This window comes from Parasteatoda tepidariorum, chromosome 2, assembly GCF_982258835.1.
Source record: "Parasteatoda tepidariorum strain Cologne lab strain chromosome 2, Ptep-v5.0, whole genome shotgun sequence".
Taxonomy (NCBI): domain Eukaryota; kingdom Metazoa; phylum Arthropoda; class Arachnida; order Araneae; family Theridiidae; genus Parasteatoda; species Parasteatoda tepidariorum.
Genome location: NC_141756.1, coordinates 123136188 through 123153994, shown reverse-complemented (window position 1 = coordinate 123153994; position 17807 = coordinate 123136188). Strand labels below are relative to the sequence as shown.

At 31.2% G+C, this 17807-nt stretch overlaps 2 protein-coding genes across 2 annotated transcripts; one reads left to right on the top strand and one right to left on the bottom strand.

Annotated features, from left to right (window-relative positions):
• Nucleotides 1–524: 524 nt before the first annotated feature.
• LOC107438184 (low molecular weight phosphotyrosine protein phosphatase) lies at nt 525–12028 on the bottom strand. The gene is made up of 5 exons (XM_016050402.4): nt 11833–12028; nt 9860–9933; nt 6531–6706; nt 4653–4752; nt 525–1044 (listed from the first exon to the last, which is right to left on the bottom strand). Exons 1-5 carry the CDS (start codon nt 11870–11872, stop codon nt 964–966), a joined length of 471 nt encoding a protein of 156 aa, XP_015905888.2. The 5' UTR covers nt 11873–12028; the 3' UTR covers nt 525–963.
• A 7-nt stretch (nt 12029–12035) lies between these two features.
• Oseg2 (intraflagellar transport protein Oseg2) lies at nt 12036–17807 on the top strand. The gene has a single exon (XM_016050401.4). It carries the CDS (start codon nt 12323–12325, stop codon nt 17564–17566), a length of 5244 nt encoding a protein of 1747 aa, XP_015905887.2. The 5' UTR covers nt 12036–12322; the 3' UTR covers nt 17567–17807.

The following is a 17807-nucleotide window of genomic DNA, read 5'->3' as shown; positions in this document are numbered from 1 at the left end:
GCATTAAATAGCTTGGAATTTAATGCTATTATTTAAACAAGATTGAAACTATTAACTGTTCTTAAACCTCATTTTAAATATTTCTTAGAGTTACTCTTTTTTTTCCTGATTGAGTTGGAAAAAATTATTTCTTCCGAGGTAATGTTTTTCTAAAGCAGAAGAAATTATAATAATTATAATTTAAAACAGGGTTTAGGCTTTGTTATCAAAAACTGAAACACTAGCTAATAGTTATGCATGTGAAATTTCTTATAGTATAGTTAAAATATTTATGTTCATCACTAAATACATGTTAATATATAAATTTTAATGTTTTATTTTTTTTACTCTATCTTTCCTTTTTATTGTTTATTTTTATTTGAGAGCTAACATTTTAAGGAATTTTGAAATAGATTCCTTGCAATCTTAACATTGTAGAATTATTGTTCATGTTTTTGAAATAGTATCATTATAGTATTCATGTTGTTGCTGCATAAAATTAAAATCATAATCTGTTGGATTAATTAGACAAAAAAAAAAAAATATACAAAATGTTAATAAATTTTAATGTAACAACAAAGGAATCTGAACAATTTGCAATTCTTGTCATTTAAACTTTTTGAGTAAAGAAATGATGGCATAAATATCTTCTTTAGGGTAATTTAACAACTATAAAGGATACAGCAGATCTTTTGTTAACATATTATGGTCCATATTTCAAATATATTTATGGAATAAAAGAATTTGTTAATGTGTATAGTAAATCTAGTACTCAACATTGCATGCAATTTAATAAAATAAATACAAATTATTAGACTTTTGATTCAAGTCAATGAATTGACGGATTTAGCCTTATAAAAGTGACTTGCAATTCAAAAATATGTTGCAGCACCTAAGTTGTTTTTTAACACAAAATTATCATTATTTATTATTGCAGCATAATGCGATTACTATTTTTAACAGCATTATTTGATATCCAACTCTTCAAGAGTGCTTGTCAAGAAATGCTCTGCAGGATCGTAAACTCTGTTGATAAACTTCTTCAAATCCATCTGCATCATCATCCTAAACACATTAAAATATAATTATTTATAAATCATACTATTAGTTCTAAAAGTAGAAATGAAATGCCTTAACATAATAAATTAGAACAAATTGTATAATTAATTTTAATTCTGATTTCAAATGTGTAAGCAGTTCTCTTATATCAGCTTTACTTTTAGATTAGCATTGCAAAACAAAAAATGCTCCTTTTAAGTAGTATAAGAAATATGTTTGTTGCTTTTGATTGAAATTCTGGCTGCACATGAGAAAAAGTTTCTGGAATAGGTCATTTCAGAGGCATTGATGGTTATTCATCTACGGTGGAGGAAAAGGGTAATTTTCGATATTCACGAAAACTCTCATAGACAGCTGTTGTTTTATGGCATTGTTAACACATGCTTTTTTCGGCATCTTGAGCGTCTCGGAATGCGATTTCTCGATCAAACTGCATAATTCGATGTTCGGCTCTACAGACAGCATTTCAAAGTTTTGACAAATGAAAAATTTACTTTGCAGGGTTCTGTCAAGGTTTTTTTTGAGAGGTACCTATTTTGTGAAAATTTAGACAAAATTTGTGAAAATTAAAAGTTACATAAAAAGTTAACACCAAAGTATGGTAAAATAAGAATTTTTTTTTCAATGATTGTCACTACAAATAAAAATCATTTATGACCGGTAAGTTTCTATATATTTTCCCCATATATTTAAAAATAATTTTGCAATTGTAAAATTTTGAGCATAAAATTGTATCCAGATTTAAAAATCCATTCTCCATAGTTAAATTTCGACTTGCATTTAACAAACTAGAACTAATTATTTTCATAATGAGAACATTTTCGATAGGTCATACAAAAATAAGCTTTCATAGGGTAAAAAATTTTGCATAAAAAAATAAAGGTCTGTTGGAATAAATTTACAATAATGTTAAAGATAAGGTTTAGAATGTTGTTCGAATTTCAACCTCCTGTATAGTTTATAGAGAGAGAATCTTGTTATTTCATTTAAAAAAACTCTGAAATATATAGTTTTATAGGGACACAAAAACGAAATATTAAGAAGTATAGAATCTTAGAACTTGCTTTTTTAAAGTTTTTTTATAAAGCTACCCGTTTTTTCTAAAGTTTAATTTGTGAAGGTACTGCTAACAGTTGTAAATTTGTCCTGGACAGATCCCTGCTTTGTCATAAATGATCTGCAGCTAGTGCTTTAAATATTTATCCTCTCAAATTTTCAGTTTAACGGTGGTAAATGGGTGCCCTTTTCTGTGAGAAAGCATTCTGACCCTTTTTTTATTTCTAGTGTGGACTCTGCATAGGTATATATTATCTGGATATCTCAGAGATCTTCCTATTGGATATTGGAGGGATATCTTAATCCTTCAAAACTTTAAATTAATGGATTGACTATAAAAAGTTAATTTAATCTTTACAACCCATAACTTTATCAATAAAATTATTTCTAACATTACAGAATGTAAAATATAAATAAAACCGTGCTATAAATAAAACCATATAATTTAAATTTGCAGAGCAAGGCAACAAGTTCATCTAGAGATTTAAATTTTCATAAATCATTCATAATTAGCAGATAAAAAATATTAAAGTGCTTATAATAAAAATTCTTCATATTGAAGTGAAGGTTTTTCATATTAAATAAATTTTTTCATTTAGCAATTTTTTTTCTTTTTCTTAATAATTTTTAAAGTTTTTAGTCAAATTTTTTATTAACAGGAAAATATTTTGTCATAAACTTAAGACAAAATTACATAAACTATGCAAGGCTAGAGAGTTATTAATGAATCCAATCTATTTATTGTATTACAAATGCTTAAAATATTTGCAACATATATTTTTTTTATAAAGATTGACACTATAAGCATCAGTAATAGATTGTAAATCTGTATCTACCATTTGGATTATATGTGTTTGGTAACTGAAAATATTTTTACACGCAAACCTGTTACAGTATCATTTTGAAGAACTTGCTTTTCCTTTAACAAAATAGTCAAATCCTTAGTAGTTAAGCATAATATTTCAAATAGAAGTTCTGACTAAACAATATTTTTAGTTTAAGTGTAGCATAGTTATTAAAGTTAAGTATTTTAAACTAGATAAGGTTGATTGATTGAATGCAGGGCTTAATGGCACAAAAACCAAATATAAACTAGATAAGGATACTTAAAAAAAAATACTTTAAAATAATCTGAATCAATTTGTTTTCATGTTTTTGTAAATAATCAAATTTTAGTCATATTTTTATTTATAATAAATTTCAGGTAACAAATTGTAATAAATTTTTTATGTAAAAAATTTGTAACAAAATGTTAAAATTTTTAGTTTTAAGTATAATGACCTGAACAGCCATAGCTGAAATTATTAATAAAAGAAAAAAATATAATATATTTAACAAAAGATATTTTTATACATTTCTTTTTATATATTTTTAACAAAAATGTTTTAGTTTTAAGCATAATGAAGTTCTCATCATACTAAAGAATAATAAAGTTATTATATGAAAGCAATTTTCCTTCTACGATCCTCTTAGAAAAGGTTACAAGCTACATTGGCACACAATAGTATATTACACATTTCTATGGATTTTAAGAATTATAAAAACATGTAATATATACAAACATGTAATATATACAAACATGTGCAAAGTGATTTATGAACACCTGAAAGACAAACACTTGCAAGTGTTCGTCTCTTCACTTTTTTACGATCATTTGGTGTTTGCTTGTATCACTTATGAAAGATTCTTGTTTGTATAACCGAAACAATAGTATGTTTATTGCTTTGGTCAGCACAGTACAAAATATATCCTACATAGTTGCCAACGTAGATTGGAAAAAATCCAGTAGATTTTACGAAATATAAATTTCATGATAATTGTCATATAATATACTAAATATTTAACATTTAGGGGATATTAGGGATTTTTATAATCCTCAAAACAGAAAAACTGCAATATTTTCGTTATGATTGATGTTAAACATCATGTATACTCATAATTTCGTATATAAAAAGGCATTTAATACATAAAAGATAGTAAAAAGAATTTTGAATAACTTAAAAAAAAAAAATAAACTGAACATCTTATAACAAAAAAAGTTTTGAACTGAATTCTATAAATGAGATTCGCTTCATTATGTACTAGTAATACATATTTAAATATTCAAGCAACAAACTATAATCAGTACAAAAATTCCATTTCAATAGGGATTTTTTTTAGGAAACTTACACAATTTTAGGGAACTTTCTAAAATGTACAAAAACCAGAAGAATTTTAATTAAACCAGCAGGCAAAGAGAAACTGAAAAAAATCCAGTAGAGTTGGCAGCTATGATTCTATAATCTTTCTGTATGTGAATAATTATTGAAAAAATGTTACTAACATACATATTGTTATTTAAAAAAATATTACGCACCAATGAAAATGATTTCCACGTCCCCCCAAAATTATCCTTACATATAAAAATTATAGGAAAAGAACTATATATCAGAGAATTAACCATCATTTAATTAAACATATATTAACCATCTGATTGCAACTGATGAATCAGAATAAAGGGTGCCGCATGGAAAGGTTTTAAGAATAGAATTTTTAAAAAAATATATAATCAAAGTTACATAATAAGGATCACGAATGATGCACGGTCCTTCAGGATCATAATCTCCCAAAAGTTCAATTTTAGATTTGATATTCTTAGGTGCCATTCTCTTTAGATCTCTGTAATGAAAGACAAAAACATATTATAAATTTAATGTGATTTATTCAGTTCAAATATTTAATAGAAATAAAAAATAGTTTAATGACACAAATAGTAAATTTTACTAGAACCTCATCACATTTCAGTGCCACATAAAATTACCTTTTTCATCAATTTTGAATCTTTTTTTTTATTATTACTAATAGTGAAATTTGTTTATTTCTGTCATTTTTTTAATACTATGATTTTTTTTTCTTTTTAAGTTAATTCTGCTAAGTCATGAAAACTGCATATACTGATAATGTTAAAATATCCCGACTTTTATGTTACCTGCTTTAAGGCAATATCCCTTCATCTGTTTTTTTTTTGAAGACGTTTATTAGCTGTTTTATTAACATTCTTTCTATTCTATCTTAATTGTCCTTTTATACATCAGTGGGGTCAGCCATAATCAAAAGAGTGGGTGGGGATGGGTTGAGCATGAGAGAAACCTTTCGTCATAAATTCTCTTTTGCCTCCATAACTAATTTTTAAGCATAGAAAAACAGAGTTTCGACAAACCTAGAGTAAATCACGAAATTTCGAACATTGACAAGAAAATTTCAAAATTATCGAAATACAAATAAATGATGAGAAGATAACTTAGAACTTCTCACTGGAGAAGTTCTCTTCTTATACTTTGCTGGCATTTTGAAATTTTCATTTGAATTCAGCTATAGCATTGGAGATGAAAGAGAATTCGCAACGGAAAATTTCACTCGTGGTATGGCTTCCTCTTTGGGAGTGAAATTTTTTTTAGCAAGATTCACTCTTTGAGACTTGGAATTATCCAATCATTTTAAGAACATTACACTAAAAAGCTTGTTAGTTAATAATTTCTTTTTCTTGATTCCAATTACTTGCGAGATGCCCCTAAAGCAAAAATAAATGTTCTCGAAGATCTGATTTTGATTTCTACAATAATAGACAGTGCCAACAAAAATGCATTACAAATGGGTTTAAGAAATCTTCTCGTATTTAATTGTTTCTTCTTATCCAATGGGAACATTGGCCTTTTGGAATAAAATTTTATGCCCAAAGATCTTCCGAGGTCAATGACACGTGTATCGAATGTATTGCATTTCCCATTATTTTTTAAATTCTTTTAATATCTGATTTAATGCTAGCTCCTGATAATAGTGATGAAAATGAGCAACAACAGGTGGAGGATATACCTATAACTGATCAAAAGTTTGAAAACATAAAAACTCTGAAACATTTGTAAATGTAAACCATAAATCAAATTTGAAAACAATGGTAAGTATTTAGATGGCTATTGTTACAATTGTACCTAAAGAAAAGTGTAAAGATTACACTATTTTTCAAGTGGTTCATCTCGCAATTGTCAATTTTTGAAAAATATACTTAAATTTTTTTTACCCAGATTCTCTGTTATCCCACTTTGTGTGTTTGTAACACTAGTCCTATGAAAAACATGAAATTGGGGAGAAAATGTAAGTATATTTTTTAAAAATTGACAATTTATACAGATATATAAAAAGTAAAAAAAAAAGTTTCCAATTTCCCCACTTTTACAAAATCATATTTGCTATCTCTGAGTTGATTTCCACTCCGAAGAACAGTCTAGGGAAGATTCTTATTTTATATTTGCTTTATCTAAATCAAACAAATAAGCACAGCTTATATTCTTAAGTTTTTATGAAAATATCAACACTTACAATTTTTAAGACATGCTACAGAAAGAACACAATTGCGCAAAAGTAGTAAATATAACTGAAAAGGTAAGAAAAAGCTCTACTTAATATTAGCTTCATCCATTCCAAAAACATAATCAAAGGTTTCAAAATCTTCAGCAATTATAGGCCTGGCTTTGTGATCCATTGGAATGGAGTGCTTCTGTAAGCAACTTCTTGCTCTTCTGTCAGGATTTTTACCTGTATGGTAGTCTGCAGTAGCTGCACTATCGATATGCCACTTAAAATAAATTTAATTACAAATTACCAAAAAATATTAATAATAAGTAGTAATAGATTATTAAAAACATTTTTTTAAACTTTCCTCATCACAACAAAAGACTTCGTTCACTGTTTTCATTTAAGTTAACTAAAATATTGCAAATTATATATGAAGAGAAAAAAACATTTCAAGAATGATTCAAAACGTATTCACACAATACATAACGTATGCATTGTCTTACAATAAAATAATATAACTTCTCAATCATTATAGACAATGATAAATATTTAATATTAGAGTAGAAAAACAGTCAAAATTCTTTAATTCTACCCCAATCAATATTCGTGCAGAATAAATATTTAAAATTACATATTTATAATAATAATAATAAATCCAAAAGTTTTTGCATAAATATTTAACATTTTATCACGGTAAAAAAACAGCCAAAATTCCCTCATTCTACCCTCTAATCAATATAATGTAATGTTATACACATATCGCCTTTTTTTTTTTAGATGGTAACATAAATTAAGTAATTTGATTATAGTATTTCTCAGTGATGCTGAATCAATTCAGTTTTAATACTCTTAAGTTTTATACTATTTTTTAATTTATAATTGTAAGATTAAAAGACAACTACAGCAATTAACACAAAGAACCCTAGCCAAATCTGTCAACAAAAAATAAGCACCTTTAAAGCACTTTTTAAGCACTCAAAAAATATTTTTAAGCACTATATATGCCAAATATGTATGCCAACAAAATGCCAAATAATTTTCTAAGACTTTACATGATCATGATAAAATAACTAGTTTCTGACAAGGAACTCTTTATTTGATTATATTAGCCACCGTAAAAAGATTGAGAGATTTTATGGTTCGATTTCAGAGGGTGGAAAATGAAGCCTGAAATTGAGAATGTTTTGCAAAATGCAGCCAAGTTGCACATGAGAGTGCAAGAATATCACTGAACCCAGCTTACTAGACGCACATGCGAACTCCCAAGTCTTTCATCAAACATGTAAAATGATTGGAGCTTTCATATGCCGAAATAGATTGTGGTTTAATGAAATGTGAAAAGCACGCTTATGTATAATATGCAGCAAATGTCGACAAGGTAAAGAAAAAAAATTGTCATTTTTGAAAAGGGAAAATTAAGTACTTCTTTTAAAAAAAACCCATGAAAGAAGCACCTTTAAGGGTTTTTAAAATATGAATATCGAAAATAAATACACCTTAAAAACACTACACAACATGATACAGAGAACAAAGATGGAGAAGAAAAAGAACCATAAAGAACAAGAGAAGCAACTGAACTATTATAAATTGTGCAAGAATTTTGTTAATTAAACGTAGAAGAATTGAGCCTTAAAAATACTTGTTTGATGTTGCAATGTAATGCTTCTGAGTGACTTAAATTTTTGATATACAAAGAAAGCCAAGTTTACGCTAAAAAATATAAATCAATAACTAGTTTTGTACCTTCAAGAAACTGATAAATTTATAGAAATATATACTGGTATGTCTGAAATTCAACATAAAGTTACACAAAAATTAAACCATTTTTTAAAAAAACGGTGAGTTTGAACAAGTTTAGCCAAAATCAGAAGACCGCAAAAGGGTTAAACTAGCTACAAGAATCAATAAATTACTTCCATACACTGAAATATATGTGACAGTTGATCTAAAGGTTGTTGTGAATTTTAAGTGACAGATCAACACATTTATATGTTTTCGATGTTAAATGACATATTCAGTCAAAATTTTTAAAATTTCAGACAATTTATAAGATATTAATAATAACATACATAGCTGCAGACACGAAGTGAATAGACCTAAAATTCATATTCATTCTACGCACTTCCCACATTCCTTTAAATAACTCTTCTTTCAATAGTATCCTTCTCATTGCATTTAACTCTATGAGACTTATACTTTTAAACTCTTTTTTTTTTAAAAAAAAAATTTCCGTATATAAATAACTTTTAACAAGAAATTCAATGTTTTACAAAAAAAATTAATGGTTTATTTGACTATAATAACACGAATAAACAAAAAAAGAATTACAGTAGATTAACCGAGGTTTCTGTTAACCGAAGCAATAAAGAAGTCTAAATTTTTTTTCCTCCTCTCCAAAATGAGCTTGGAAGAAATTATACACATATTAGTTCGCTGTCCGTGTTACAGGCTCTTATTCCCCACAAAAGCACTCAACTTCCATGAAATATTACACCCTGAGAAGACAACATCCATGAATGCTTTGCTGACAGTGGTTATGTGACTTGTAAGTTTAATCATGTAAATTTCAAAAATACAATATTTTCTTGAGATTTGTGTTATTTTTGAAAATGCGTCTTTCGATATTTAACTAAGTATAGTTAAAAAAAAATCCATTTTACTTTTTAAAATTTACTACTAGAGTTGATTTCCTTTTTAAATCTGTGAAACATAAGTTCATATATGTTTATTTTTATTATTTAAAAAATGTTTTATTGTTTTTTACTTTAAAAGTAGTTAAATTCGCAAGCACGGAAGGTTTTTATACATGGTTTCTATTAACCGAGATTTCCGATATCAGAGGTACTAGCAGTCCCAATTAGCTAGGATAATCGAGATCTTACTGTACATACAGTTATCATAGATTTTAAAGCTATTTGTTTAACAAAGTGTACGGAAATTTAAACTAATTTTTATAATTTTACAGATAATTTTTCTTAAACAAGGAAAAAGAGAAAATAACGAACTATTTGATAATTTATGCAGTAATAAATATCCTAACTTTAATTTAATACAATTTTTTTTCCTTTGCTCCTTGATAACAGAAATAGAAATTTAGAATAATTCTCAATATCAAATTACGTTCTTTTTCTTGATGCTGGTATTTGATTAGTTCAAATAAATGTTCACTCAATGTCTTAAAATTCTTTGTTTTATCTTTCAATAGATAAAATAATGAATGTTAATAAATAAAAAGGTAGATAGTTCATATTTTAAATAGGGATCCAAAAATACGAAAATTCTAGGCCAGCAGTTTAAAGAATCACTAATTTTAAAATTATTAAATTGCAATTATGCCCGTCCCTCTCTTAAAAAGCACAGGTTAAAAATTTTTTTTTAAAAAAATTGGTTCTTCCCATTTTGAAATAAATAAAAAAAAATCTTGAAATCTTACTTTACTTTCTAATCCTTTTTCCTTCACACAATGTGCAAACACAGCTTCTGCCATAGGAGAACGACAAATGTTGCCTAGAAAATTAGGACATAAATACAGAAATAATCAATACAATAAAAAATTTTCTTTACAACACATTATTTTTAAACATTAAAAACTAATGCATTGCATTGGAGATGCAGCACCTGAACCACCCCAACTGCAGGGGAGTACACTTTGGAGCTTCAAGAACACACAGGAGTACCATATCAAAGACCACAAGCTCTTTATTTGCAACTTTATCAGAAGACAGGGATGGGCCAACTGTGGCCCGCCAGCACAAACAGCTTGAATTGGTCAAATGTTGAAAGCACAAGTTCTTTGTAGAATAGCCGTAGATTGGCGTCTTTCTCGAGGAGCAGACATATGGAATCTAATATAGTTGAATTGTACTTCACATGTGGCAGGCTGCGCATTTTAAGCTCCAACAAGCGTATTTTTCTGCCAGCATGAGTTCTAGTATAATTTATTGCGTTTAAAAAGATTGCACACATATAACGTTATTGCAAATAATGGTGAAATTAGTGAATGCATAAAATAGCTAGTGCTTGTTTAAGTTATTTGTAAAAATTTTTAACCCCAAAATGGCTACTAAAAAACGCAAAGTTGATTCAGAGTATCGTGCGTTCAATGATGAATGGACTTGGAAATATTTTTTTACAGTTGTAAAAGATAAACCGGTATGTCTTATCTGCAATGATGCTGTAGCAGTTTTTAAAGAATATGACATCAACCGACATTTTACAGCCAAGTACAACAACGAAGAAATCCATGAATGTGAAAGGAGACAAAATGCAGAGCGTCTTTTTAATGGATTAATCAAGCAGACAAAATTTTTTCAAGAAGATAAACAGTATAACAGATAAACATCTCATTAAATATTTAATTAAAACTAGAGTATGAATTTTTTTTATTGCAGAAGTTTTAACTTGGCCCACCAAACTTTTTTTCTTCGATTTTTTGCCCTCCACGATAAAAGTTTGCCCATCCCTGCTCTAAGACATGACTCATGAGCTATTTAAACACATAAGCACCTTGTAATTATTTTTTAAGCACCATATAGATTAACAAAATGCAAAATAGTTTTCAAAGACTTTACATGATCACGATAAAATGACTAGTTTCTGACAAAGAACTCTTTTCTTGATTATACCAGCACTTTTTTTTAGTTACTCACGGGCCTCCGATAAAACTTGGTGGAATCTACCACAGATCGCGATAGGGCAATCTCCTCGAGCTTTTCTTTAAATTTAACGAGTTATCCTATTAAAATAAACGACAGCAAAAATTTCTAAAAAGTACTATGTTTTATTTCCAAAACAGTGCCCCATGGTCCGGCTGCAGGAACATTTCTTTGGGGGATATTTCTGTATCTTGATCTGTCGTGCCAACCACAATAGCCAAGGTGTCAAATAGATTTTAAATTTGCAAATTTAAAAAAAAAAAAAAGTATGTAGAAGTTAGCCTGAGAGTGGTTACGAGGGGGAGATTTCCATATCCTGAACTGTGGCAGAATAATCGCCAAGACTTAGAAACTTGAGGGCAACGGCCTACGAGAAACGAAAATATCCCCAACTAAAAAAAACATCACAGAAAGGGACCAACATCTACTTTTCTTTTTTTTTTAAATTTGCTTGTTAAAAATCAATTTGACACCTTGGCAGATCAGGATACGGAAATCTCCTTGAACCCCTCAAACGGGAAAGTATTTATTGATAATCTATAGAAAAAAAACAGATTTTCTTCACTTACATTATTTTAGCCAATTTGCAAAGATCACAGATACTACATTATATCTGTTCTTTTTTATTTAAGAATTTGTTAAATTTTGAATGCATGTTATTCGGTCGAGAAAGCGAGTGGAAAATGAAGTTTCATAAAATTAAAGATTCGTAAAATGTATCTTGGGGAATTATAAAGAATAAAGCAGTTACCTAAGCATACAAACAGGACAGATTTCTTCTCACTAGACATATTTTAATTGTATATTACTATGAGCTTTTCTTTAAATTTCGCAAATATTCTGTCAAGAAAAAAGCAGCAATTGAAGCAATGGTTTTTCAATTCAAAATCGAGAGTTAAATAGTAAATAAACTAACCGTTAAAGTTACAAATAGGCAAGGCCAAGATAGGATGATGTGTGTTGAGCTGTCAGCTAAGCGACTGCTTTTCTGAAAAATTTTATTAAAGATTATTAATATAGCTCAATAGTATTGAATAAAAACCTCTTAATATTTATTTGTTTGAACATTGCTAGTCATGATGGTGATAACGAAATAAATTTTAAAATCCGTTATATTTACAGTTAATAGAAGGAAACATGGTATCTGTTACCATGGGAACAGCTGCAATCACAACAATAACATTCAAGACGAAGTGTTTGGAGAATCAAGACACTTAATCAGTTAAATTTAGGAGAAAATAATGCGTTTAAAGCATATTAAAACAATAGTTCCATCTCAAGATGGATCCGAGAGAGTTATGGCTATGTGCTGGTCTCCAAATAATAGAAAACTTGCTATTTGTACTTCCGACAGGGTTATTTTGTTATTCGATGAAACTGGAGAAAAAAGAGACAAGTTTTCAACAAAACCTATCGATCCAGTGTATGGTAAAAAAAGTTATGTCGTCAAAGGTATGTCATTTTCAGCAGATTCTACGAAAATTGCTATCGCGCAAAGTGATAATATAGTGTTTGTCTACAAACTTGGGGAAAGTTGGGGAGAAAAAAAAGTGATTTGCAATAAATTTCCATGTCAGAGCGCTGCTACATGCATCATTTGGCCATCAGATGGACCTCTTGTGATTGGCCTTGCCGAAGGACGCGTCCGTGTTGCACACATAAAAAATAACAAAACATCCACTTTGTATAATTCCGATTCTTACGTTATTTCACTCACGAGTAATATTAGTGGTAAAGGAGTTATATCTGGTCATGCAGATGGTACTGTTGTTCGATTTTTTTTCGATGATGAAGGAACTGGTGATATTCAAGGTAAAATACTAACACATACCTCCCCGCCTTATGCTCTCGTTTGGGCAACTAATTCCATCATTGCAGCAGGTTGCGACAAGAAAATAGCTATTTATGGAAATGACGGTGCTCTTAAAAAACAAATCGATTATAGCCGTAACACGAATGAAAAAGAATTCACTACAGCTGTATGTAGCCCAAGTGGGAAGACAGTGGTGATCGGCAGTTACGATCGATTGAGAATTCTGAATTGGAGTGCCCAACATCACGAATGGGAAGAAGCTAAACCAAAAGAAGTTACAAACTGGTACACAATATGTACTTTAGCTTGGGCGAAAGACGGGTCGAAGCTTTCTGTCGGTACATTGACTGGTTTAGTGGAATTATTTGATTGTAGCATGAAGAAGTCCTTATATAAAAGGATATTTGAAGTCACATACATAGATCCCAGTCAAGTGATTATAAGAAACATTTCTAACAACCTTCAAGTGAATATCAAATCGTCAAACTCTTATGAAATATTGGATCTTAAAATTTTAGGTAAAAATAGATATGCGGTTATACACACTTCACAAACTCTAATTCTTTGCGACATGGAAGCGAAGTTGACGAGTGAGGTGCCGTGGTTCGGTGTCGGTGAAAATGTAAAGTTTTTTTTCGATTTTGAGAATGTATGCCTCGTGTTCAATGTGGGTGAGCTGTCCTTGATCGAGTACGGCAACAATACGATATTGGGATCGGTGAGAACGGAGTTCATGAATCCGCACCTCATAAGTGTTTGCCTTAACAAACGCAATGGCGAACCTCTCTCCAATAATAAAAAACTTGCATACTTAATAGATCTTAAAACTATCGCAGTATTGGATCTGATGACCAATCAGCTTTTGATTCAAATAAGTCACGAGTCGAAGATCGATTGGCTGGAGCTGAGTGAGACGGGCCGTAAACTGTTGTTTCGTGATAGGCGACAGAGACTCAACCTGATAGATATAATAAAAGATGAGAAAAAAACAATGCTAAATTATTGCTCTTTCGTTCAGTGGGTGCCGGGAAGTGACGTCGTCGTCGCTCAAAGTCGAGGTAGTCTTTGCGTCTGGTATAATATTGAAGCTCCCGATAAAGTTTCTATCATTCCCATCAAGGGTGAAATATTAGAAATTCAGCGAAGTGATAATAAAACTGACGTTATTGTGAGTGATGGTACCTCGGTCACAACGTATGCCTTAGATGAGGGAATGATTGAATTTGGAAGTGCCATTGATAACCATGATTTTAAAAGAGCAGTAGTGTACTTAGAAAAATTAGGCTACTCGGAAGAAACAGAGGATATGTGGGCAAACTTAGGGAAACTTGCCTTAGATTCACTCAATTTACAAATAGCAGAACGTTGCTATGCTGCTGTAGGTGACATATCTAAAGCTAGATATTTGAGAGAAACTATTTCAATAGCTAATGATGCTGCAGCCAACTCGGGTAGTGATGGGTATGATTTTTACCAAGTGAGAGCTCGATTAGCCATAATGACGAAGGACTATAAAGTTGCTGAAAGCATCTACGTAGAACAAAACAAAATCGAGGAAGCCATACAAATGTACCTCGATTTGCACCGTTGGGAAGATGCAATTGAACTAGCTAAAGTGACTGATCATCCTGATTTGGAAAGACTCAATGAAACTTACTTTGAATGGCTGCAAACAACTAATCAAGAAGAGAAAGCAGGCGAGCTGAAAGAAAATAAAGGTGAATTTCAAGAGGCAATTCGTTTATACTTAACTGCTGGATTGCCAACCAGGGCAGGTCGTGTTATATCTAGCATGCCACTGTTAGCAGAAAATGATGAGTTAGTTCAAGAAATAGCCTCAGCACTGATGAAAGGTGAATTCTATGAGCATGCTGGTGATCTTTATGAAAAAATTAATAGTTACCATAAGGCTCTGGAATGCTATAGGCTTGGGAATGCATTTAATAGGGCTGTTGATTTAGCTCGCACAGCATTTCCCGAAGAAGTTATACATTTGGAAGAAGAATGGGGCGACCACCTTGTATCAATCAAACAACTAGAAGCTGCAATTAATCACTATATTGAAGCTGGGAAATCAGTAAAAGCTTTGGATGCTGCAATAAATGCAAAGTTGTGGAAAAAAGCTGTAGAAATAATGGAAATTATTGATGACTCTCAATCGATGAGTAAATATTTAAAGCCAATGGCACAACATTTTTATTCAGTTGGCCAGTATGAACTGGCCGAGCATTTACTAGTTGAAGGAGGCATGTCTCGTGAAGCCGTAGACATGTATAATCGTATAGGCGAGTGGGACAAAGCTTATAAAATTGCCAGTCAGTTTCTGGATTCCGCAGAAGTGCGTCGAATGTATATTTCTCAGGCGAAGGTTCTTGAAGAAAAGGGTGACTACAAAGATGCTGAAAAACTATACACTTCAGCCCAAGAATATGATTTAGCTATTGCAATGTATGAAAATCTTAAACAATATGACAAAGTGTTGAAAATGATAAAAAAGTACTATCCTGAAAAGTTACCTGATACTTACCTTCATATAGCTAAACTGTTAGAAGAGGATGGAAAATATGGGCAAGCAGAAGATTACTACTCAACTGCTGGAGAGTGGAAAGTAGCTGTCAATATGTACCGAAACTTGGACATGTGGGAAGATGCATACAGAGTAGCCAAAACTAAAGGAAATGACATTGCTGCTAAACAGATAGCTTATTTATGGGCTAAAAGTGTAGGAGGTGATTCTGCAGTTAAACTTCTTAATAAATTTGGTTTGCTAGAAAGTGCTATAGACTATGCCACTGAAAACTGTGCATTTGATTTTGCTTTTGAATTATCTAAAACCTCAATGAAGCATAAACTTCCAGATATACACCTAAAGTTTGCTATGTTCTTAGAAGATGAAATGAAATTCAAAGAAGCAGAGTTAGAATTTATTCAGGCACAACGACCAAAAGAAGCAGTTTTAATGTATGTGCACAATCAGGATTGGGAGAGTGCACAAAGAGTAGCAGAAGCCCACGATAAAGAATCAGTTTCTGATGTACTGATTGGACAAGCGAGATTTGGGTTTGAGCGTGGTGAGTACCAAAAAGCAGAATCTCTTTTATTGAGAGCTGAAAGAGCTGATCTGGCAGTAAAGTTCTATAAAGAAGCTGGCATGTGGAATGATGCTCTTAGAGTTTGTAAAGATTATACACCCAATAAATTGATGGAACTTCAGGAAGAATATGAAAGCGAAAGTTCTGAGAAAGGCTTGAGAGATGCCCAGCAGTTATTTGAACAGGCCTCTAGCTGGGAAGAGACGGGTCAGTATCAGAAGGCCATTGATCGGTATTTGCAGGTCTCTCCTTCTAATTCGAAAAATTTTGATTTTATTGAAAAGTGTTGGGTGAAAGCTGCAGAACTCTCTTGGAAGTTTATGAACAAGCAGCATACTGAAAAGTTAATTCAGCAAATTGCACCACAGTTGCTACAAATGAAAAAGCAAACAACTGCTGCGCAATTATTTTTAAAAATTAATTCCATTAAAAATGCTTTAGATGCTTTAATTGATGCAAAAGATTGGAGCAAAGCCAAAAGAGTAGCAGCAGAGGTGGATCCTCGCTACGAAGAGTATGTTGATAATTGTTATAAAGACTTCTTAAGATCAGAGGGTAATACATCAGAATTAGCTGACATAGATGTTATTGCAGCTCTGGACTTGTATGCAGAAAGAAATCAATGGGAAAAGTGCTTAGAGGTTGCTCAGAAACAAGGCATGAAAGTACTGCATAAATATGTGGCAATACTGGCCGTTAAACTTATAAAAGAAAGAAAAGAGCAAAAGGCATTAAGTTTATACGTAAATTATGGCATCCCTCCAATGAGCCAGAATTTCTCGATCTACCGCCATATTATCTCAGCCATTTTTCGAATGCCAGACACCTTTAACTATGAAGCTTATTCTCTCTGGTCTAATTTGCGAAATATACTATTCCAATTATGTCAAAGTTTGCAAAAAGTTAGCAGTGAGGAATGCGACGAATTTAACACTTATTTAACAATTGCCCATTATTATTCGACAAGATCGGCTTGCTTGGGTCACCCGAGTCTCGAACGGCAAGCGGTGAAAATCTCACTCAGTCTGTTGAGAAATGCTGATGTCATTCCTGCCGATAAACTCTTTTATGAAGCTGGCGAGGCTGCAAGGAAAATTGGATGGAACAGCATCGCATTTGTATGTCTTAATCACTTGATGGACATATTCGAAGCAATTGAGGATGGTTCGAATGAAGTGGATAATACTGATTTCCAAGATACAGATATTCCTGTTAATATCTTGATACCTTCAGAAACTTGCCTGAAAGAATCACAGCACGAAGAGACTAGGGAATGGGTGTTATCAGTCTCAATGGATCAAACAGTAGACCAATCTTTACCCTTGGATGAGAGACAAATGTTTGAAGCCTCTTTAATGTCCCATGACGGTAGGCAGTACCCGCCTTGTCTGGTGACAGGTTATCCCGTCATGAGGAATAAAGTCGAGTTTGGGAGTTCCGGTAAAGTTGCCAACAAAGACGATTGGAATAAACTTATTATGACTGCAAAAGTTAATCACGTGTCTGAATGTGAAGATGTGCTCAAGTTTATAACGTCTTGGTGTGGGGGAACTAGCAATACAGGATTTACATTTCAATGAACTGCATTATTTAAAGTGGTGATTGCCATCAGCTACATGTGAATAACTTTATCAAGAATTGTTTTAAAACCTTAAATACTAATAATCAGTGATTCCGCCTTATGAAATAGGCTAATATCATAGACTGGGCACATGCAGAAGTGTCCTCTGGCAATGGGTAATTTTCAATTGTGAAGAGGCAACCACTATAAATTAATATTTGTCTTGTAAGCAAAATTAAACCAACCCCCCCTCAAAAAAA